Source organism: Myotis yumanensis, unplaced genomic scaffold (assembly GCF_028538775.1).
Source record: "Myotis yumanensis isolate MYYU_CA2020_CCGP unplaced genomic scaffold, mMyoYum1.0.hap1 SCAF_22, whole genome shotgun sequence".
Lineage (NCBI taxonomy): Eukaryota > Metazoa > Chordata > Mammalia > Chiroptera > Vespertilionidae > Myotis > Myotis yumanensis.
In genome coordinates, this window is record NW_027223773.1 from 8,427,656 (window position 1) to 8,452,759 (window position 25,104).

The window sequence follows — 25,104 nt, forward strand, 5'->3', positions numbered from 1 at the left end:
GCAGCCCCGGTTTTGTCTGGAAGGTTGCCCAGAAGGATGTCCGGAAGGACGTCAGGAAGGTTGTTTGGCTGTCCGGTCTAATTAGCATATTATGCTTTTATTATTATAGATGTTCTCTTATAGTTTGGGTCTTGGTTCTGAATTCTTCCCTAGCCAGAGCTCAAGTACTGAGATTGCTGAACCCAGGTCCCACCTGACCCCAGTGGTCTAACACCTTGGTGCCATTCCCATGGGCACCCCCCACCCCAGCACTTGGACATGTAGGACATGTAATTTAACCATTCTGAGTCTGCTCACTTCCTGTAAAATGGAGTTAAAAAAAAAAAAACAAACCTAGATCACAGGGTGAAATGGGAGGTTCACTAGATTAACAGAGAACAGTACCTAGTAGGTGCTCAGCAAACCACAGTTATCTTTATCATTGTCTTAGGACATAGGTCATTCAGCTGGCCACATGGTCTTTTTTACTTTGGATCTTAGTTGGTGGACGTTTAAGCAAAGCATAACATGAAAATTTCCCCACTATTTTACACAATTTGGGGTCAGTCTTGTAACCAGGTTAACAAATAGGGTTAACAGAATATTCTTAGGAGTGACTGTTGGCTTGATCCATTTATGAGATTAAGGTCTGGTGGGTTTACACCTTCAGTATCAACATGGAAAAGTTTGGGCCCAGGTTCCAGCCTGGATATAAAAAGCTCATGGCTGCCCAGACGGTGTGGTTCCGTGATTGAGGATCAACCCATGAACCAGGAGGTCAGGTTCGATTCCCAGTTACGGCTCCATCCCCAATAGGGGGCATGCGTGAGGCAGCTGATGGATGATTCTCTCTCATCATTGATGTTTCTATCTCCCTCTCCTCTCCTCTCCTCTCCTCAATCAATAAAAACTTATTATTTTTAAGAAGCTCATTGCAACAGGATTACCACAAATCCCCAAACAGAATAGGTTGGGAAATAGTATGAAGGCTACCATTATTGATCATCATTTGTCCGCTCACTTAACAACAAAACAACTTAACAAGCAGTACCCTGGAAGGCAGGTGGTCCTCATTTTAAAGAGAAAGACACAGAGGCTCAGAGTGGCTAACAGCTTTGCCCACGTCGAAACAGCTGTTAGGTGACCCCTTTCTTACCCTCTGGTACCCCCCTCTTCTCACTCAGAACGTAAAGGTAATATGGGCCGGGATGATCGGCCTGTAGCTGGCTCTCTGCAGAGAAGCACAAACTAATTGTTTTAAAGCGAAACACTCCCTCGGAGTTGAGTATAAAAACAGAAACACAGATGGCAGAAAAGGAACCCTTCTCCCCTCCACCTAAACATTAGCATTGAACGGTTTGTTTCCACGTGCTGTTTCGACAACAGGCACACATTCGTCCTTTCATTAGATAAAGCAAGACAACCAGATGGAGCCACGATCCCTGTTTTTATTAGTGCTATTTATTAAGAGCTTGGCAACCCCCTTGCGAAGTCTGGTCTTGCGGGGAACAGCCAAGGAAATTTGTGGAAAGGGGATTTTTTTTTTTCGGCGCCGTGGTACCGGTGAAATGAAGAGAGAAGTGGCAGCTCCCAACGACCAACCCCAACGAGCACGTGGCTCTTGTTATATCTGGCTGGCTCAGCCGCGATCCAAGTTATGGGGCTACAGGGGATGCTGTCTAGACCAGTTCTTTTGGCCCTGGGGTTGGCAGACCACAGAACCAGAAAGCCAAAGCCTGGCCCAAGCATCTCGCTGCATTTTTCTCTGGTAGACAGTCAAGCTGGATGCAAACGACATCTCCAACAATTACAAAGAGCAATAAACAAGAGGCTCCAAAGACTGCACTGGGCTTTCTTCAGCTCTTGATAGATAAGGCCTGGCTCTTGAGCTAGGAAGCAGGACATTTCTGAAGCGGGGATCGTGGGAGGGGGGAGGGGGGGGGGCGGGTCATGTGCAGCTTGAGAGCATTGTCATGGCCTCAGAGGTGTTTATTCTAGTCTCAGTGACGGCGCTACAACAGGAAAAACACATGCATGTGTAATGGAAATAATTTATTTACCACTAGAGCACCACAAAAACAGACATACATTGTGTTAAAATACAGCGGAATCAGTCATCAAAATACAAAACAGCTATTCTTATATTCCTTTTTTTTTTAAAACCATGTCAACCATAAAATTGTACTGCTGCTTAACACATAAAAACAGCCCCGCCCCCACTCCCACCCCACATACTAACATTTCCCCCCTCTCTCCCCCTCCCCCTCCCTCTCCTCCCCCGGCAATATTTACTTATGGGAAATAAAGACCTTATAGAACCCCCAAACTAAAAAAAAAAAAAAAAAAAGATTCAAGAGATCTTAAAATAGAGCATTTAAAATATTAATCAGTGCATTCATGAGGAAAGACAACATAATACAAAACAAAATGTCATTTCTGAGAAGAAAATACGTGCAGAAATAAAAGGGATTTACATAGAATCCATAGAAAAGTGGAAGAGAAAAGAAATCAACACACTCAAATCCAGGACTGGGTTCCATCCACCACTAGGGCTGTTGGCTACTGGGGCCTCCCACCTCCTCCACCTCCTCTTGCCATTCCAGTTCTCCAACTTGTCCATCCAATTCGTCACTTTCCTCAGCGGTAGGAAATTCCAGAAACAGAGAAGTTGACTATAGCAAACAACTTCTCTTAGGATTTACCCTCACTGTGCGGCCGTTTAGGTGAAACTGCAAATATCCCATTGTATGACCTATGGGTGTGGATCAAGGGGACAACTGCCAAGTCCTACAAACTGTGACATGAGGTGACCTCCTTGGCAATGATGTAGCAGATCATTTATTGAAGCAAAGTAAATGGCAGCGAACTCTCATTCACAGGGGAAAAATGTATTTTTTTTTTTTTTTATCACGGGAGAATTTGGTTTGTGCCTTCTCAACCTTCATAGAACATCTATAAAAATCTTAACTTCAGCCTGGCCGGTGTGACTCAGTTGGTTGAGCATCAACCCCATGAACCAAGAGGTCACAGGTTCGATTCCCAATCAGGGCACATGCCTGGATTGTGGGCCCGACCCCCAGTAGGGGGCATGCAGGAGGCAGCTGATAGATGTTTCTCTCTCGTCCGTGTTTCCATCTCTCCCTGTCCCTTCCTCTCTCTAAAATCAATAAAAACATTTTTTAAATATCTTGACTTCAGTGAAATAAGCTGAATGACTTATGCTGACCTGTTTTCTTTTCTCTCCCTTAAAAAAAAAAATCAATGAAAAGATAAATCTTTCCATTCCCCCCGCCCCCCCCCCCCGCCCCCGACTCAGAACACCAACAACCAGATTAAAGTCAAAGACGTTTCCTGTGAACTGCCTGCTTTGTAGTAACAACAGGATTCTGTGAAAATTCTGATTGAACCAAGTGAGAGAAACCTTTCTTGACTGTCACCAGGTTTCGGCCAGATCCTCGAGCCCTTGCTAAAATGAACACATTTCACCTCAGTGGTCTCTGTATCTATACTATTCCCCAGCTTTCCTAAAACAGGAGCTTTTTCATGTCTGAACTGGTGAGTAGTGATGCTCTGAAGATGAAGGGAGACCACTGAACTCAAATCTATCTTCTTTTGCAAAAGAAAAAAGGACAGGTGGGAGTCAGGTAGCTTATGTTATCGTAAGAGAAAATGTACAAAGCGCAGTGGAGCAAATACTATAACACATGTATTTTTAGTGCAAATCAAAATCTAGGGGCTTTACTCAAAAAATACTAGCCAGCTAAAGGAAACACACAATTCAGAGTGATCGTGAAAGGAAAAAAAAAAAAAAAAGCCCAAATTTAAGTCCAATCTAAATCATAGTTGACATTATTACAGAACATTCAAAATATGGTAAAAATTTACACATTACAAGCCAAGTAGTTAATGTTTTGATTTAATAGTTTGAAAAAAAAAAAAAAGATCGGCTGATGTGTTTCCAATTATATGGGCTTCTACACCCATCTATGGTAATAATAAAGGTATGGTTACATATCCCGAAACTAAGAGAACCTACAGCATAGCTATACAGCAAGGCTTCCATGTCTGAAGTTTGACCAGTATGTATCAAAGCATTACAACCTCTCACTGGTGGGCTCACCTGACAGGGAAGCATTTACAATGAAAAAGAAGAAAGAAAAAAAAAAAAAAACCTTACAGACTTCTTCTGATGGAAAGTTTCCTTTATTAACAGGCTTTTGGCTTTGAACCTACAAGATCCTTCCTCGGACAGTTGGGACATAGTGTTTTCAGGGTCTTTACCTCAACACAGACTTGTTGTGGTCACAGAAGAACTCACCTGGGTTTTCATCCTGCTCCTATGACCCCCCCCTTTTTTTTTTTCCTTTTCTTTCTTGTTCTGGCTCGTTTGAGTTCAAGTTCCTTAAACCATCCATGAGTTTCTGGCAAAGGATTTTGGTCTCCACTTGATACACCTGTTTTCTTTTCCAAGGGCAATGAAATGTTCATTATGTAGTAACACACAATAAATAACTCACTGTTAACTCTAAGAGTAGGAACAGGGAAGGGAGACTATTGCATAGCAATACAGACAAATCAAGTGAGGCCTGGGGTAGGAACGTATGTACAACTCCACTTAACGGGATTTTCCTGTTTTTTTGTGTGTGTTTTGTTTTCTTTCACATAATTAACACTAACAAATTCTTCCAGTGTTTATTTATTTTTCCTTAAAAAAAAAAAAAAAGGTTTTGCTTCTTGTCTCTCTCACTTACAGAGTAGGTGCAATGTAGAATCAAGCCTTCCACGCGTTTTTTGTTATGTTTTGGTTTTTTTTTGCTTTGTTTTGTTTCGGATGTCAGTTTTAACAAACAGAACGCACACTTCCGACGTGTCTGAACTAGTACCGCTTTTCCAAAGGATTTTTTTTAACACTGACGAAGCAAGGCTCTCTTGGGTTTCTCGTTACAAACTTGTTATGTTGTGGTCGAATCATCATCATCATCATCATCATCATCATCATCATTATCGTGTGGTTACCGTCTTGCCATTTTCCCAGGGATCTTAGCTGCATTTGCAAGACTTCACTATCATGTTGGACAGCTGTTCGATCTTGGGGGTCTTGCCGATGTAATAGAGGATGGTGAGCGGTTCCAAGTCCTGGGACACGCAGCAGGGAGAAGCCGATGCCTCTGGGTTGATGGTGTTATATAAGCTGAGAACCTGCGAGGGCACCGGGGAGAAAGGACAACAAAAAAAAAAAGGCAATTAATTTTTAAATGCGTAACAGTCATAGCCCTGAACGGGCAATGCCAATTATTTTTGCTTACAATTTTCTTTTCTTTTTTGTTTCTGTAGATCCTCACCTGAGGCCATTTTTCCATTGATTTTTGGAGAGAGTGGAAGGGAGGGGGAGAGACAGAGAGGGAGAAACAGCTATGTGAGAGAGACACATCCATTGCCTGCCTTCCGCACATGCCCCAAACTGGGCCAGGGATCCAGCCTGCAACCGAGGTACTTGGTGCCCTTGACCGGAATCGAACCAGGGACCCTCCAGTCCCCAGGCCAACACTCCATCCACTGAGCCAAATGGGCTAGGGCTAACCGAGTTCTCTATCAGAGGGGAATGTGACTTTTACCAATGGCAGTATGCAGGTTCTCCGGTGATGATAAGGAGTCATTTCCAAGGATGCCATTAATGTGTTAGCCAAACAGCGAGTGACCTTTTCCTCGAGATTCACTGCAATTTTTTTTTATCCCAGGACAGATGATCCGTTCAGCGCAGCAACACTGGCTACTTTATTAAGCTACCTCCGGCTCGTTGGGTAACTGTCCAAACCACATATTTGTGACCACGACAGTTATTCTTCCTCTCTCCTTGAAAAACAAGCAGGTCTCTGCCTTCACACACTCCCTCTGTGTATCTGGGAGGGGGAATTATGTTTCTACTTGGCAACTGGGCCTTGCCCACATTACAGCTACTGTTGCCACGGCCCAGAGGAAGCCGCCGGGCCAGAGAGACTGGACAAAGGGACAGGCATGACCAAGCTTCCCTCATATGGCCAAGCGCATGGCTGGCCCCAAGTACCAAAATCTCCAGGGGAGCTGGGGAAACAGCTGAGGGAAGGAGAGCCATAGTTTGTCATCTTAAAGTCTTGCATATGTGGCCATTTATAAATAAATGGACTTCAGGTTCAACGAACACACGATTTTTCATAAGGAAGTAAAGAGGAATTGGATAATGGGGATTGTCTAACGTAATTGATAACCCCGACACTCATGAGCTCAGCTGAATGCATTATGGCAGTGGTTCTCAACCTTCTGGCCCTTTCAATACAGTTCCTCATGTTGTGACCCAACCATAAAATTATTTTCGTTGCTACTTCATCACTATAATGTTGCTACTGTGATGAATCGTCATGTAAATATCTGATATGCAGGATGGTCTTAGACGACCCCTGTGAAAGGGTCGTTCGACCGCCAAAGGGGTCGCGACCCACAGGTTGAGAACCGCTGCATTATGGGATCTTGTTGGCAGTAGATTCATTTTCCTACCCTGCAGGGAAGGCAGTCTTTCTAATGCCTCTTTAATAAGGAGATTTGCAGAGGGATAACCCCAATGGGTCGCCACATTTCAGGAATGAAACTCTGTAAGACAGAGCCAACGGAGGCCTAGTTATAAAGCCAGGAGTCCACCTCCCAGGCTCCGGTTTATCGCCAGCTGTTTGATTTGGGGAACATCACCTACCTGAACATCCTCTTTCTTTTTTAAAAAATATATTTTTATTGGTTTCAGAGAGGAAGGGAGAGGGAGGGATAGAAACATCAACGAGGACAGCGTATCATTGACTGGTTGCCTCCTGAATGCCCCCTACTGGGGATGGAGCCCACAACCCAACCCAGGCATGTGCCCAGACCAGGAATTGAACTGTGACCTCCTGGTTCATAGGTCGAAGCTCAACCACTGAGCCACACCAGCCGGGCTCCCCTTTCTTTAGAAAAGGGACAGGTTTGGACAAGATAACTTATGAAGTCCTTCCCCTCATCAGGCACCAAGAAAAAGCATTTGAACAAGTATCATTATTAAATAGAAAAACTCTTTGCTCATCTGTATTGAGAACCCCCAGCATCCAACCTAGGACCTGCCTTCTGAATTGACCTCTACCCTCATTAAAGTAACTTGGTAACATTTTCAGAGTCTCATTGACTTTGGCTCACATTTAAAAAGACTGAGAAATACTAATCTTCAAGTAATTTTCGCATGCATCACCTTTCCTTCACGTCAACTCTCAGGTTTGGCATTATTTATTTTAAACATGATTTTTATTTATTTATTTAACAATAGTGTGGCGAAGGTGTGGGGGGCAGGTGCAGGGTGGAGGGGGTCCGTGGGGACAAGGGACATCTGTAATATTTTCAACAATAACAAGTAAAACATTTTTAAGGATAATTTTTAAGAGAGATGTTCCTTTTTGCTGATAAGACATTGAGGTTCGCCCTAGCTGGTTTGGCTCAGTGGATAGAGCGTCAGCCTGCGGACTGAAGGGTCCCAGGTTGGATTTTGGTCAAGGGCACATGCCTAGGTTGCAGGCTTGATCCCCAGTAGGGGACGTCCAAGAGGCAGCCAATCAATGATTCTCTCTCACCGTTGATGTTTCTATCTCTCTCCCTCTCCCTTCCTCTCTGAAATCAATAAAGATATATTTTTTTTAAAAAAAGAAATTGAGGTTCAAAGAAGTGAAATCACTTTCTAATTGTCAGACGCCAGTGACTCACTTTGCCAAAGTATCTACTGAATCCTCAGTGTTCTTTCTTTCAATGTTATCACCTGATGTAGGCACCACGATGATCAGAATTCATTTGGGAATACAGTGGACCCTGGAACAATACGTGTTTGAACTGCATGGGTTCACTTATATCTGTTTTTTTCAATACATATACAGTCAGCCCTCTGTATCTCGGGTTTTGCATTTTGGACTCGAACAACCACAGATGCAAAGGACTGACAGTAGGCACTGTTCTATTCCATCTATATATATAAAAGCCTAAGTGACCATTAGGATTGGACGACCAGCCGGTAGCTATGATGTTCACTGACCACCAGGGGGCAGATGCTCAATGCAGGAGCTGCCCCTGGTGGTCAGTGCACTCCCACAGCCAACCTCCTGTGGTCCCACCCCCCGGGTCAGTCTGCCCCGATTGGCCCTGATCGCTGGCCAGGCCGAGGGACCCCACCCATGCACAAATTCGTGCACCGGGCCTCTAGTAATATATACAGGACTTGAGCCTCTACATTTTTTGATATTCATGAAGGATCCTGGAATGAATACCCTGCCGACAGAGGGATGACTAGTTAGGTTCTGGGAGAGTCGAAAGTTTTACACATCTTCGACTGCATCGGAAGTCAGTGCCTCTAACGCCTGCATTGTCCAAGGGTCAGCTGTTATTAGCAGGTGCGCATTAGCAACCCAAGAAGAGAAGAGACGAGCCAACCAAGTACTTACCCTACTGTGCTGAGTATCTGAACTCCATAAATACGGGCATGCCCCAGCACAGAAGTTGGCATTGTACCCTTTGGGTTCATGGATCCATTTCCACCCAAGATCCCTCTTGAAATCAATGTAAAGTGGACGTAGGCAGCAATTATCCTGCACATTTCTGTTAAAGGAAGAGCAATGGAGATTTTAAAGCGGATTTCCCTCCTGCCCCGCATCCCAAACCAGGAAAGTGACTCATTCATTTATTCAACAAGTATCTATTAGCAAAACCACGGGCCAGCTCTTAATGGTTTCATGGTCATCTAAGGGACTTTCACGATGGTGTGTGATGGTGATTTGCTGGGACGACTTTCCCTTTTCAACTCTATACCCTGACCCCGTGTCTGTGACCTTGAAAATCAAGCCTCGCCCTTGAATGACTAGATATAAACAGAGAGGTGGCTGATGGAGACCGGCCCCTTTCCGAACAGCCCTGCTCAGTGTTGCCAGCCAGCCTCTACTGCCCTTTCCATTATGAAAAGAGGAAGTACAACAGCTTTTTTTCTAAGCTCCATTGAAGGCATTTTCCTTTGAAAACAAATCCTTTATTTCATGTCTTGTTCCTTGATCTAGGAATGAACCAAAGATCGGAAAACATGGAGTCTTCCATGCAAATACTGGCCCTAGCGACCCCACACACTCATGAACTCTGACCCTTTGAGCATTTATCAGTGAGGACCCCTCACTGCTCCATTTTGAAAAGAGAGAGTCTTCCCTTTCGCAGGCTTGATAAGAAACAATGGAAGGACATCCACCCTGCCCCCTGCGTGGACTCACATGGGAATGGGAAAGAAATCTGTGTGCCCTCCCTTCTCGCATATTCTGTAGCTAAAGACATGACAGTCAGCATTCTCCTTTCACATCTTGCATCTCTGTTACTGTGAAAGCGCTATGACCATGGGCAGTGAAGACAAAGGCTCCTTCAGATGGTGAGCCTCCCTAGTCAGGGAGCCACCACATCCTTCAAATAAACTTCCATTTGCTCTGGGGGAGGGGGAGGCAGCTAGCTTATTTTCTACTTCAGCCCCAGGAAGAATTGGGGGCGGGGGGTGGAATTCAGGGGACTAGTTTTCTCCCTTTACACTCCATTCCTTGCTCAAGAGATGATGAATACAACACAGAAATAACTATACTACGCCTGTGGGAAGAATGATGTTGTGAAATGCAATGGCCACACTGTTCTATACTTGACCCGAAGCCATGAGTGCAGGTCAAGTCCAAGTGTAGTCAGGGAATGGGCAGAGGCAATAAAGGAATTACCCGGCGCAATGACTTGATTGTATTTTTTGAGTTCTTTACCTAAAGCAGTAGGCTGCATCTAGAGCGCGCTTCTTCCGCCGGTTGGACTGTTGTGACTCCAGTCTGTAGGAGGGTAACAACATTAGCAGGAGATGTGGGGTCTTCCCACTGTTTTTTTTCCTAGTGGACTTTATAGTTTTCTGATCACCACTGGTATATGTGGAGGTGCCATCAATACCTTGAAAAAATGCATTTGGGTAATAAACATTTAGCTTTACCTTCATCAGATATCATCAGCCATATTTCTTTTTTTCGTTTGTCTACTGTCACAAATTAGCAGTGATGACCACAGCGTCAGCATCAGCTGGCGACAGTCATTCCCTACGGAAATAGATATGGCGCAACAGGGCTAAGCAGGTGACCACACACACTTCTAAATGGGGCTCTTGTTAGGAGGCAGGTCAGGGTCCAAGACAGGGCTCGTTGGCTATGAAAGTCGCTACAGAAGAAGTCTTTGACCTCTCGTCCCAGGGCAATCCAGGCGGTTAATTTGAGTCAGTCCTCAGTTCACGTTGTGTTCAAACCCCTCCATGACCCGACACACAGCAATAGAACCTGCCTTGTCACCCTCTGGTTCCCTCTCTTCCTGGGAGGACTCAACTCAAAACTTTCCTAATGAACAGAAACGAAGACTTACACTAAATTGCAGTGAATTCGGTTCAAATGAAACAGAAGTCACCCTTACCTAATGCTATTAGGGGAAGCTGGGAAGAAAGGCCTTTTTCATTGGGCTCATGGCATCCTCCACACTTTCCTGATTCCATCTGAGGTTCAGAAACTGGAGCTCCCCAAAGCTCACCCAGGAGAATGCCAGTTTAAGCATTTAATCTCCACACCCTTGAGAACCATGACGAGGTCACAGGCTGAAATAAATCTCCTGACCTCTGGGAGTATTTTTCCATGAGCTGAGGCCACGGTAGCCTTCTGCAAGTGGATGGAGATCCCAGGTGGTGTCCCTTAGGGAAGGGCAAGGGGCATCCCGACCTGGTTGTCAGGGTCTGATGCCACAACCACACATGGTACCCACTTCCCTCTCAACCTCTCACCATCCAGGGACTCATCATCTGGCACGTGATTGGATGATGAGAGAAGAGGGGGAAGTCTACGTTGTGGGCATCTCCTCATTCTCCTTGACCTTTGGCTAATTCACTACCAGGTGAGCAAGAGCCTGGGGAAAATTAACCCCCTGTTATGAGTTTATACACTATTATAAAAGTCTGATAAGGAAGACACTCAAAATATTGGTCACCAGCTAGAAAAAGTGAAGTGGTTCCCTTACATGGAAGGTTAGTTAAAGGGGCTGGGGAGCGAGGGGGCTTGCCTCTTCGTGAAATTCAGTTCAGGGTCCCTGACATTGGTTTGGGGGATTTCCTTAAAGACATACTATCTTCTTTGTTGATAATAGTAGCATATGTGGAAAATTGGTTTGCTTAAATGCTTAAGATAACTATGGAATGGTTTGTTGAGTCAGTCAGTTAGTATTGCTGAAGTCATCACTGGGCATCGAGCAGCATAAAGTAGGAACTGAGTCCTTTCTTCTAATCCTTTCTGCCTTTGAGTATCTTTCTCCAACTGTATCTTTTCCCAAACAAATGACACTCCCCAAGCCTCACCAAACAATCCTGCTTTCACCTGCACACTGACGTCATCACCCACAAGACTGTCAACAGAGGCCCTCCCCCCTCCCCCACCTCACATGACCGAGTTTCAGTTACCTGCAAATCTCGCTTCTAGTTCCTCGCTTTTATTGGGGATGATGTAATTATTGGACGGTACAAAGGTGCAGCAGGGACAGTGTAAACTTATTTTAAATCCCAGGTTCCTGTCTGGAAAACATGAAGTCAAGGAGGTCATTTGCATGAGCGTCTATGCCCTTAAATATGCAGTCAACTTGCAATAACTTAGGGTCGCTGGACATCTAGGGAGGAAAACAGAGGGTGGGTGTAACCTTTATGGTGGAGCCATTCGTGAACAGCGTCGGTCACGTCGAAGGATAGCCATTCCCCTTCTGCTCTTGTTTTCACCACTTTGCTGTCGATGTAGCGCTGGGTTGGAGACGTCAGATCCTTGGATTTGAGAATCTAGGGGCAGGAAGAGCAAGGGAAAGAGCCCAGTTAGCCTACAGACAGCATGACGAAGCCATGGCCAGGAATATTCCAGTGTGTTAGCTAAAGGGTGTCCCAAAATTCACGCAAGAAGTAATTTTGATAGAAAACACAGGTTTATAATTAAAAATTATAACTTTTTATTGATTCATAAAGTATACAGTATAGGGTTATGTATGGAATAGCACATGGGGTAAATGGCCTCCATGGTTTTGCTGGCACATACGCAAAGCTGTGGTCTTCATTGATCTTCATTGTCCCTGCTCCTGGGCCATCATTGGTACTTGGTAATGCTTATCAAATGGAAGGGATTGAAATCAAAGGGCAACAGATATTAGAATCTGATTCAATAAACCAGATAAAATTAGGCTTTTATTTTGTTGTTGTTGTTAATGCTCACGCAAAATTCAAATCTTGCGTGAATTTTGGGACACCCTTTACATGTAGCGTCCTCTCCAACGCATGGCCACGCGCAGGAAAGCCTAACACCAGGCCATCCGCCATGAGAAACAGAGCCACTAACTCAGCTGTGTGTGATGATGAAGGTGACGGGGCCCATAAAGCCACGTGTCTAACAGAAAGTGACAGTAATTATTTTGCTTTGCTGACATAAGCTTTGCAAGACTTCAGCCATAAATTCTACACTATTAAGTTAATGGTTTTGTTATTCTGCTTCCCGACTTCTTTCATTGGGGGCATTGGGAGGTAGGGAGGGATCCCGCTCAGAGGACCCCTGCTCACCCTCTGTGGGCCCCTGAATTATAAATCTGCTACTAAACAGAGAAAGGTCCTAACCCTGGGTCCGAAACCCACTGGCCATAGAAAGCGTGCCGTGCCTCGGCTTTTGAGGTAGGTCTGGAGCTGGGGTATTTGCTCTCAGCGTGATCTGTTATGATTTCTAAAGATATTCCATATCCCTCGGACTGAGCGTGGATTTGGGCAGGAGAGGTCTGGCCGGGAGCATAGTGAGGGGCTGAAAGAAAACCAGCCTGAACGCTGAGAGTTAGAAGGAGGCATTTATTTCCAATAAAGAGCACCTGCAGCACGTTCTTGAATTTCTGTAAGAAGCCGACATTTTAGGGTTTTTGTGGGGGTTTTTAATTCTGTCTTTAAATGATAGTGTTTTCTGAACCAATCAAACCAAGATCCTACATCTCCTAGCGCTGTATTAACTCTCTTCCCAGACCTGTATCCTGTCTTTTCTCAGGACTCAGGGGTTCAAGCCCTATGTTTGTTTGCTTGCTACTGATTTTATTGTTTTTATTATTTATTTATTTTAAATATATTTTACTGATTTTTAAAATATATTTTACTGATTTTTTACAGAGAGGAAGGGAGAGGGATAGAGAGTTAGAAACATCGATGATGAGAGAGAAACATCGATCAGCTGCCTCCTGCACACCTCCTACTGGGGATGTGCCTGCAACCAAGGTACATGCCCTTGACCAGAATCGAACCTGGGACCTTTCAGTCCACAGGATGACGCTCTATCCACTGAGCAAAACCGGCTAGGGCATGCTTGCTACTGATTTTAAAGAGAGGAAGGGAGAGATAGGGAGAGAAAGAACGATCAATGTGAGAGAAAAACAGCTCCTCCTGCCTGGGCCTCAAACCCCCAACCTGGGTATGTGCCCTGACCAGGAATCCTACCAGTCAAGCCTTTGGCATGTGGGATGTCGCTCCAACCAACTGAGCACCTGGGCCAGGGCAGCCCTTCCCGACATTGAGTCTAACTCTTCCATGGTCATTGCATACAGATGGCCCCGGTCTCTCCAATAGGCTCCTAAGCTTCCCCAGGATTGTGTCTTCAATTTGATGTCCCTTTAAAGCACAGCCCTCGACGAAACTGAACGACTATCTGAACGTCAACAGGATTTGTTTGCTCTCCTTGTAAAACAAACATGCATAATCTTCCCGTCGCTTTTAAAATGCACTTCTCTTCTGTGTGTATGTGATTTGGTCTCTGGTCATTTGGCAACAGACACATCCTAGAGTATCTGGCCCTACAGTAGCCTGTGGTTGTTGATTTCTGAATTAAGTTTACAAAAGGAAAGAGATTCATACAATTGGACTTTGAGGTGCTGGTGTGACTTTTAGACAAACCCCATTCCTCAGGCCTTTCCCCTGAGGTCCGACAAACCCCACAATGTGGACAGAATCTAGTCATGGTTCTCCCCGTAGGCAGGATGCTCCTTGGGAATTAAAGGAAGCAAACAAACGGGACTTCAGGGCCGGGCACCCCGGGGTCTGGGCGTGGCACAAGCTCTCTGATTTCTTTTGAATCCTCAAAACGTTGCTGTCAGGTAGATCAAGCAAACTAAACTGCAGGAGGTTAAGTGGCTCGCCCAGTGTCTCACTGACAATCATGGTAGAGAGAACACACAGCAACGCTATGGTTTTCCCACTTCAGTGGTGGAGTTTGAAGACCAGAGAGTGGTGGGAGTCAGGGTTGCACAAGTCACCCTTGACCTGGTCCAGGCGACACAGAACATGCAGTGATGGAGGCAAAGACTGTTCATGAGATGATAAATGTTGGTGCAAGGTGGAAATATCAAATGTGGAATGCATACACAGTTGATGCCGACACGAACCTATACCTTAAAATCAAAGCTTAACATCAGCGTTTCCTCTGGAAAACCAACCTCGCCTTGAAAACTCCCCCAGTCGGGCCACTACGATACCACGTCTCCAGTTGGGAGTGAATGGTAGACTTAACCTAACACGGGATAACAATGATGAAGCGATGGTGGGGGAGTTTTCAGGGATTTCCATCTGCCTCGCGGCCTGAAAAAGGACTAACATACCCAGGACTCATTTTCCTGTCCTTAAATTCCTTCCCCTTGCTGACCTCCTCTCATGTGTTATTTTATGTTTTGCGTATCTGCTTTGCTCCTAATTAGCGGTGTGTCTTACTCATGTTCCTATCCTTAACACTTAGACCTACTGTCTAAAACAAACCATTGTTTTCATTGTGGCATTACATAGGGTATATATTGATAATAGCTGTGAGATCTATCTATGAGATATATGTATGAGTAAATATAAATAAATATAAATATATAAATATTTCACTTTGTAAAACGCCTTTAGAACAGCGGTTCTCAACCTGTGGGTCGCGACCCCTTTGGGGGTCGAACGACCCTTTCACAGGGGTCGCCTAAGACCATCCTGCCTATCAGATATTTACACTACGATTCATAACAGTAGCAACATTACAGTTGTGAAGTAGCAACGAAAATAATTGTATGGTTGGGGGTCACAACATGAGGAACTGTATTTAAAGGGCCAGAAGGTTGAGAACCACTGCTTTAGAAGGTGTTTCCTCAGCCACAGAACGAACCCCTGTAGGTTCTGACAATGGACAACTTCGTATCGTCACGTGGGTGAAAACTCCTCTACACCTTTTCATCAGCTCAAGACCAAGCCAGCTGAAACCACCCAAGAGAGACAGCTGCCCTGCCGCCTCCTGCTGAAACTCTGTTCTCGCGGGTTTGCCATCTCGAACTTTCTGGCCAAGGAGTTCTTAAACCCACTTGCTGCCGCTTAACTCGGCTCTTTCTGATCCAGTCCTCCGTGCAAACAGGAAACAGCTGCTTTCCATCAGCCAGAGAATAACCCTCATAGTCCTGGAGACTATTATTAAGTCCCCCTCAGCATGCCCGCTCTCTGCCTCTCTCTCTCTCTAAGCTAAATAAACCCAGTTCCTGTAGCTGATACTTGGAGGGGCATTCTCCCAAACCTTGAATCACGTGGGTCGCTAACAAGGATGAATGGTGCTGTATGAAAGCTCTCTTCCTACAGCCCCGTGATTGTGCCTCAGAACTGCTAGAAAACCTAATCGCCTCTCCAAGTCTCCAGTCTCCACTTGAAAGGTATCTTCTTTCTAAGAATAGGCACACCCTCCCTATTCCCTGTTTATCCTCCCTTTTTCACCCACTAGTGTAAGGGAAGACAATCCATCAGTCCTTTCTTAAATTCAGGAGTTCATACAAAAATGACCAGATCGGCCAACTTCCCATTCTCTGTTAGTCTTCACTGGCTCTAAGCTCCCAGCAACACGTGTACCGAGAGTTCACAGGCTTGAATCTACAGCTGTGTCCTGTAGAGCCACAGTTGTTCCCAAATCTCTTTATCCGTCTTTACAGGACAAAGGACATATAGCAGGGCCCTGGCCGTCCCGGGTCTGGGACAGACCAGGGACGCCCCTGCTCCCAGCCTCGGGCCACTCTCCTGTGTCTCATCCAGTCGCCACCTTCACAACCACCTCCCAGACCGGCCAACACACCGGTTTCCTTTCCACCTTAATTCCTATGCCAGACAACCACGCGCTCCCAAGTTTGTCAGAATTACTCCACCAGCGAGGCAGAGGCCCCGTCACCCGCCTGGCCACCTGCCTCTGCGGGCCCCACACCCACCTCTCTCTGGGCTTCTGTTTCGACCTTGACCATGTGGCTCTCAAGGGCGGGGGCCGCTTCTTCCTCAAGTTGGTGGGAAAGAAGAGTGAGGGCCTGAGCATCTTAAAGATGCAAAACCAGCACAGTGGCCGCATTCTCTTCCAGGACGTGCTGAGGCCTCCCCAAGATGAGTGGGACAAAACTCAGGGCACCATGGAAGCCGCCCTGGCCTTGGCGAGGACCCAAGCCCTTTGGATCTGCAGGCCCTGATCTCTGTGACTTCCTGCAGAACCACTTCCTGGAGATGGGCCCCCCTCCTCACCTCCGCAGGTGGCCCCCAGGCTGGGCTGGGCAAGTATTTCTTTGAGAGGTTCACCCTCAAGCACAACTAGGAGCCTGTGAAGCCCAGAGGTCTTTGGGGGTTCCCTCTGCATGCCCTGGTGTCTGGCTTTTACCTCAGTCTCTCCACAATTCTTTAACCGCCCTGAAGCCCTCTCCCATGCATTGGACCAAATGAAACAATAAAGCTTTTAGCAGAAAGAGAAAAAAAAAAGAACATTTAATTCAATAGTAGAAGCTCTCTTGACTAATGTCCATTTAACTGGCCAGATTGTCCAGTATCTCCAGTAGCTCTGGAATATACATTAGCTGCTGCCCATTGAATGCTGGGACTCGCTGCTGGGAAGCCACAGTCTCTAGAAGGTTCCAAGCACTCTGGCCTCAGCAGCTGAGTTACATGCTTAGCAGGTATCAACTGTTTATGTTTCTTTTTATTTATTTATTGGGGTGACATTGGTCAACATGATCATATAGGTTTCAGGTGTGGGTTTCTAGGATACAAGATTTCACCGCGTGCCCACCACCCAAAGTCAAATCTTCTCCTGTCACCATAGCTTAGGAACCCCCTTTGCCTCCCCCACCCCATATATGTTTCTAATCCTGTTTATGACAATTGGACTTGCTATTGTAATTATACAAGTTAAGTACATGGTCTAGAAACCGATGAAATACAGGCCCAGGAGTCAGGAGAGCCATTGTGCTGGGAAACCGAGTGGAGTGTCTTCATCAAGACACGTTGCTTTAAAAAAAAAAATTCTTTTTTTAAAAATTTGGTGGTTCCTCAAAAAGGGAGTTCCCATATGACCCAGCATTTCCACTCTTAGGTTTAGACCCACAAGAACAGAAAGCCAGGACTCAGGGACCTGTACACTGATGTTCACAGCAGCATTATTCACAGCAGCTGAAGGTGAAAACAACCCAGGTGTCCCCCATAGGTATGCAGATAAACAAAAGGCCATATAGACATAGACTAGAAGGTTATTCGGCCATAAAAAGGAACGAAATGCTGACACGTAATACAACATGGATGAATCTTGAAAGCATTGTGCTAAGGGAAATAAGGCAGGAAGAAACGGACAAATATTGTATGATTTCACTTATCCTAGGGACCTAGAACAGGCAAATTCATAGAGCTAGAAAGTAGAATAGAGGTTACCAGCGGGCCCAGGCAGGGGTAATGGGGAATTATTGTTTAATGGGTACCAAGTCTGGGGTGATGGAAAAGTTGTAGAAATGGATAGTGGTGATGATAGTACAACATTGTGAACATACTCAGTGCCACTGAATTGTGAGAAGCTACATTTTAAGTTATATTTTATCACCATGTTTTTTTTCTAATTTTTGATGGGGCAGAGACAGCTATAAAGAAAGAAGAAGAGGAATAATAGGATAAAAGCCTAGAAGAATGCTGCATTCAGGTTGCAGCTGTCCTGAAAGTTTTCTCTTCTTTAAAGAAAATAAAAACTAGAAATGGTAGATGATCCAATATGGATGTGATTCATGGGGAAAAAAAATACAAGGACTGTCAGGCAGTAGGCAGAGCCATGGTCAAAGACAAGTCCTTGGCCTCTTATAAAAACGCAGTGTGTAAATTGTGTGTGTTGTGTTGTGTATACACACACACACACACACATACTAGTATGTTTTAAGTTATATATAGATATACACACACACATACTAGTATGTTTTAAGTTAAAATATTTAATATCTTCATTCTCTCTCTCATACATTTCTATAATCTCCTGCTTTAACACATTTTTTCGTTAAATAACAGACCAACAACCATTCCTTACCGAATTAGAAAAGAGAGCTCCTATTAGATTGGCAATGAGACGCAGCTGTCTATCACTGAGCTACCACCCACTCTGATGCTCGAATGTTACCTTCACTCCATTATTGATATATACACATTATCTATGTTATGTGCAAAATACCCACACATCTCCTTTGGCAAGGCTCTGAGCTTTTCACTGAATTACAAAACTCCCTACACAAAAGGATCTATTCAGCTCTCTGTCCCTGGAAAGCAGCCAATCAGGGAGTGGATAGAGGCAAAAGTGGCTGGTGTTACCCAATCGTTTGGGGGCAATACATAAATAAAAGCAATAGCAGTCTAGATGCAAAGTTTATAGTTAGAGGAAATCTTGGTCTTAAAGAATGATGTTGTAAATCAACTCAGGATTTGGCTTAGACGTGAAGGAAAGACACCTCATCCACTCCTATGAGACATTGCAAAAGTGATAAGAAAATGCTGGAAACTCTATTTGCATATTCAGACATCAGCAGACCTACCGGAGAGCCAAGAGGCCACCAGGACCCAAATTCTGATAGGAAGGGAAATTGAACAATAGAGCTATCGAGAAAAGCTGCAGCTTAACTAGTGTGAGCCCATCTTGTCTTTAAATGCATTTCATGTTTTTACCTCATTTAATGTAACTATTTGCAGGTACTTGCATGGATTAACAGATGTTGAACTTAACATTCATTCTCCTGCCTATGAGCACCATCTCTCACATCTGCCTGACTTTGAGTGAGCAACCTCAGGTGCATGAAATACTAGCGTTAGAAAGCCACTTAGAAGCCATCTACTCCACAACAATACAGTTCATTCTCCATCATCTCTGTCTTCGAAGACTTCTCAGGACGGTCAACTCACTACATTTAAAAAATATATATTTTTACTGATTTCAGAGAGGAAGGGAGAGGGAGAGAGAGAAACATCAGTGATGAGAGGGAATCATTGATCATCTGCCTCCTGCACGCCCCCCACTGGGGATAGAGCCTGCAACCCGAGAATGCGCCCTTGACTAGAACTGAACCTGGGACCCTCCAGTCTGCAGGCCAACGTTCTATCCACTGAGCCAAACCAGCTAGGGCCAATTCACTACTTTTTGAGTATTGGCTTCAAGGATAATCCTGGGCGGGGGGGGGGGGGGGGGGGGGGGGGGGTTAAATGTTAATTTCTTTCAATGGGGTATCGAGCACTGGAAAGCAGAGGGAAACAATAGCATTGTTCTGGTTTGCTGACAGTAGCAGCTTCGAGAATAGTACTCATTGACTTAATTTGGGAGGAATCTGATTTGAAATCTTGATAATATCAACATTTATTTTCATGCAAACAGAGCCCACTCCAGAAGGTATGTCTTGGCTTATCTACAGGAGAAACAACCGATTCTCCCTCATTCTTCAATGCACTTCCACCTTCACCCTCCAGAAAGCTTCCACTGACTGTGCAGGAGCCTCGTACCCTTATGACAACCTCCCTCCACCCCCGCCCCCACCCACATGTACTAAAACATTTAATATAATCAGTTAATTCACTTAGTCATTACTCAATCACTGAATAATTACTGCATTAGAAACATCTGGAAGGCTCCTTAAAGCACTGATTATATGCACCTGGGTCCTCACATACCAACTTGAATTTATTTTATAGCCCACTTCCTCCAGTTGAGTTCAACAAATATGAAGCCCCAACTGTGAGCAAGGCATTGCTGACCCTGACATCCCAGGACAAGAAGCTGGTCCCTCTTCTTAAAGGAGGTGGTGCTGTAGGAAGGGCATACGAGCATCTCAACAGAAATGTGAAACGGTGGGTTCACAGGGCACCAGGAGGCCCTCTGAAGCGAGGTAGCTCCCCCAGCCTAGGGGGCCCCCTGAGAAGGTCAACAGGTAACTATGAACATCGAGAAACTGGGAGGGATACTGGGAACTAAGAGAACAAGTCCCAGATGCAGAGACGCGCTGGGCGATCAGAGAGAGAACCCGTGGCTGCATCCTGATTCCTCTCTGGGCCCTGTGTGCTGGGACTTAGGGAGACTTTGCCTCATGGATGTGTTAGAGCCCCGGGGCTGCCACAGGCTGAGTGGCTTAAAACACCAGAAGTTTGAACAACAGAAGTTTACTCTCAAAGCTCTGGAGGCCAGAAGCAAGAAACCAGGTGTTGGCTGGGCCCTGCTCCCTCTAACTCGGGATGGGGGAGGCTTCCGAATTTTCTAGCATCTGGTGACTGGCAGGCAATCTTGGGTATTCAAGCCGTACAACCTCAGCCTCTGCTTCTGTTCTCACATGGCGTTCTCCCTGGGTGTCTCTGTCTGCATGTGGCCATCCTCTTATAGGGACGCTGGTCATATAGGATCACCACTCCCTCCCCCCCCCCCTCCACACAGTATGACTTCATTTGAACTTAACTAATTACATCTTCAACAACCCTATTTCCAAATGAGGTCATGTTTGAGGTCCCGAGGATTAAGACTGCAACATCTATTTCTCCAGGGGACTCGATCGATCTGTAACGGTTGGTGTGCATACATCACACTGGGTTGAGTAGGTTCGAAATGCTCAGTCTGATTGTGAAGTTCTTCAGAGCAAAGGCGTTCCAACCCCTTCTTATTCTCTCAGTGTTTCCAAAGTCCCTGCCTAGGCATATTCGTAGGGACCAAGAGACTTCATCAGAACGACACACACAATCAAGGATCAAGAAGCCCATCTTTTAGAATGAGAGGTAGAAACTACTTCTTGGGCCCTAGCTGGTTTGCTCAGTGGTTAGAGCATCGGCCTGTGGACTGGAGGGTCCCTGGTTCGATTCTGGTCCAGGGCACACACCTGGGCTCGATCCCCAGTAGAGGGTGTGGAGGAGGCAGCTAATCCATGATTCTCTCTCACCATTGGTGTTTCTATCTCTCTCTCCCTCTCCCTTCCTTTCTGAAATCAATAAAATTATATATTTTTTAAAAAGTAAGAAACTCCTCCTTGGAATTTTACCCACACACATACCCTAATGAGAATTTATATATATATATATAACCAAAAGCATCATCAGAGAGTATAAGCAATTTTATACTGTACTTCACCCTTTCTAGTGAATCTACTTCATTGTGGAATGAAAATTAGGGAGAAAAACCAAGAAAGAGAATTTCCAAGCACTTAACATCGCTCCCAGCACACAGGGATCTGTTAGCAATGATCAACACTGTTGCTGAGCCACATTACACCAGAGAACACTGAATATTAGTTGCAATCGCATGATTATTAACATTTCTTGGGAATGTGGCAGAACAGCTACTGTTCACACAGCTTTTGGGGTCCTGCCTGCTCAGAAGGTAAACCGACCCGGGTAACATCAAACTTAATGCAAATGAAAACAATCTGATTTCCCTAGGAGACCAGCCTGCCATCCAATCAGGTTGAAAAAAGAAAACAAGATATTAATAGCCTTATGCAAACAAAGTGTTTATTATACTTCATGGCTTTTTTTTTTTTTTTTGAGGGAGTTACTGTACTGTGTGTGTCTCCGATGTGGCACCGGGTTAGGGTCGGTACTAAGGGGATTGCATGCTGTAAAATTCAGCACAACTGCACCGTCTTTTTTTTTTTCTTTCTTTCCAGTAGCACTTTTTGCAAAGTCTAATTGAACAGACAGTTTTTTTGGCTGACTTTTTCTTTCATATGCCCTCAGGCAATATGAGACATGAAAGCTGAGCTCTGTGTGTGTGTGTGTGTGAGAGAGAGAGAGTGTGTGTGTAGCATACACACACAGGTATTTGGGGTTAGGAAAAGGGGCTTTCATTAACCTCATTATGCTATACTCCCCAAAATGTTAGGATCCCCAACCTTCATTTTGCAGCAATGGGATCCCTTAAACAGCAGGCCTACACCACCAACCATGAATTTTCACGCTAAAGCCTCAGGGGTATGCGTAGTTTAAAATCTTTTGCAGAGATGATATCTATATATATATGTGTGTGTAAATTTCTCCCACTAAAACCTGGTTACTTATTTTACTCCATAATCATCAATTCGCCCTTTCATCCTCAAATCTGAAACAGCATCTAACATTTGCTATTCAGCTTGAAGCCAAAAATAAACAAGTATAAACAGCTTAGGACTTAGCCACTGTCCTGTAGACCCTTGCAACTGGTCTCTGCAAGTGATATTTGATGAACTGGTGATTGTCTAAATGCAAACTGAAGCGGGTATTGAGGCCCTGGCTGGGTAGCTAGTTGGTTAGAGCATCATCCTGATACACAAAAGTTTTGGGTTTAATCCCCGGTCAGGACACATACAAGAATCAACCAATGAACGCATAAATGGGTGGAACGACAAATTGATGTTTTTCTCTCTCTCTCTCTCTGAGAAACAAAAATCAAATAAGTTTTTAAAAAATTCAAGTATTAGAGAAAAAGGCTGGAGAGGGCAGGAGGATAGCTTTTATCTCTCCTTTGTCAAAGTTCTCACAGTGTTCTGTAGAGGGCTGTGGAGAGCGGCTACAGCATTTGGACAGGTTCAAGCCTCAGACTAATGAGAGGGCACAGTCCTCCCGTGGCAAAGCCACGTGCAGGTCCCAGCTTGGAGGGCAGAGCCCTCCCAGCACCATTATAGCCAAAGCCTATAGTTGTGAGCTTGACCTTATGGTCCGAACCTGTGGTTCCAGGTGGCTGAGTGAGGTAGGCTGTGGGAGGTGCAGCAAGTGCTGCCAAAACAAAGCTTGATAGAGTTCTCAGGTGCATGTAAGTAAATAGATTTGAAACTCGCGAGAACATTGTAAACATCTTGACCACGCCCTTGCTTTGCCCCGTGGGATCTGACTATAAAATAAAGACTCAGCTTGCAGGCTGTGGCACTGTCTCTCCATCCGAAAGGGTGTCCCCTCTGGCTCCAGCTATATTCTCTTGTCTGTTTTCTTTAATCCTTCACCGCCTCTCCTCAGGTTCACCCCTGGCCGAGCTGGACATGGTTCAGAGGGCGGCGTTCTCTTGTCCAGGCAAAGGTGACTTCAGCCGAAGCTGATGTCTGTGTCGCTACAAAAATGAGCAGCTGCTGCTCCTAAGGCCCGGGTCAGGAAACCTAAGATGCCTTTGAGATCCACTGGATTTTTTTTTTAATCTCAGGACATTCATCTATGGATCCCCAGTAGGGGGTATGCAGGAGGCAGCTAATCAATAATTCTCTCTCATCACTGATGTTTCTCTCTCCCTCTTTCTTCCTCTCTGAAGTCAAAATATATATTTTTTTAAAAGAATAAGAGCCCTAGCCGGTTTGGCTCAGTGGATAGAGTGTCAGCCTGTGGACTGAAGGGTCCCAGGTTCGATTCCAGTCAAGGGCACATGCCCAGGTTGCAGGCTCAATCCCCAGTCGGGGGGGAGGGGGCATGCAGAAGGCAGTGATCAATAATTCTCTCTTCCTCTCTGAAATCAATAAAATATATTTAAGAAAGAAAGACAAGGAGGAAAAAGGGATGACAGCTATAGGATGAGAAGAGGAAAGTCAGTGACTTTTCTCCTTGGAGTGGGATTGGACCTAGGTTATCTGACTTTCCAGATTAGGGGGTGAGCTTCTGGACTAAATGGGTGGGGACTCCAGCCATTCATGCAACCGCAGAAGTGTGCTCAGGGCATCCCCACGCCATTCTAAAGGTTCTTCCTTCCGGAGTGATGGAGGAATAACAAATGAGGGTCTATATCATGCGTGCAGATGTATAGGACGGTTTATATCAGCTCAGAAAAATCTAAGAGAATACAAAGGCTTTTACCCCCAGGCTTCAAGCTGGTAGTCCATGCCAACAACCCAGACAAAGGTTACCTGGTACAGTTCGATCCGCTGTTCGGGCACCCTGGCTTTGGGGTTCTGTAGACGAAAAACTCTGAACTCCGCCTTCACCAGATTGGAAGCGTTCTTTTCCATCGCCGAGACGTCAAAGCGGACGATTCTGAAGTAGGGTCTGTAGAAAGTGGGCGGGATGGCATCTGTGAAAAGTTAGGGCGATCATTGAAAATGATAAAAATCCATTGTTCTCGCTCGCTCTCAAAAAGAAAAAGTGCAGCCATGAGACAGTCTCGAGAAACCATAAGGAAAATATCTACAGAACGATTTTGTTTTCAATCGCCAATTTCGTACCATTTAACAATTTAACTAGGGGGGGGAAAATAAAATAAACATGTGCGTTTGGTTACAGGAGCAGCAGATTAATGGAGATTAACAAACCACTTCCAACTCCATTTGCGGGCGTGCAGTTAACCCTCTCGTTTGAAAGTTGGCAGAGCCGTGGAAAATGCTAGATGGTCATGCATTGGAGCATGTTCGTGACAGTTGATGCTGGAGAGAGCTGTCAGACTCGCATACACTTTAATCACATACGCCAAGAAAATAGCTCCTAATGGCAAGCAGTTTTGCCCATGTATTTTTTTTCCTTGAAATTTTGGCATCCAAATGTTTTGCTCTCTCCAGGTTCATGTATTGCATCTTTTCTTGGCTTCGAAAGTTTGTGTTTTTTCACACACATGTGACCAAATACACCCTCTAGTTAAGTTAGGATGAGGAAATCGAACTTAAAAACAAAACAAAATTATACCCATATACCAGCGATAGAGCATCCAGTCTTAAAATTCCTTATTCAAGATAATGCCCTTGGTGGGAGGGAATCTTGGCTAATGGAGAGAAAGAATCGGCCCAAATTCCTTCAGTGCTGAGCCACGT

The 25,104-nt window shown here is 45.1% G+C and overlaps 1 protein-coding gene across 1 annotated transcript in view; it reads right to left on the reverse strand.

Annotated features, from left to right (window-relative positions):
* Positions 1-4,160: 4,160 nt before the first annotated feature.
* The window catches only part of TGFB2 (transforming growth factor beta 2), a 60,801-nt gene continuing 39,857 nt past the window's right edge, over positions 4,161-25,104 (reverse strand). Inside the window, exons 2-7 of the mRNA XM_070401355.1 lie at positions 24,211-24,374; positions 11,740-11,872; positions 11,507-11,617; positions 9,792-9,969; positions 8,460-8,613; positions 4,161-5,178 (exon numbers count right to left, since the gene is read on the reverse strand). Of these exons, the coding sequence (XP_070257456.1) occupies positions 5,020-5,178; positions 8,460-8,613; positions 9,792-9,969; positions 11,507-11,617; positions 11,740-11,872; positions 24,211-24,374 (899 nt within the window). The 3' untranslated portion in view covers positions 4,161-5,019. The remainder of the gene's footprint in view (positions 5,179-8,459; positions 8,614-9,791; positions 9,970-11,506; positions 11,618-11,739; positions 11,873-24,210; positions 24,375-25,104) is intronic.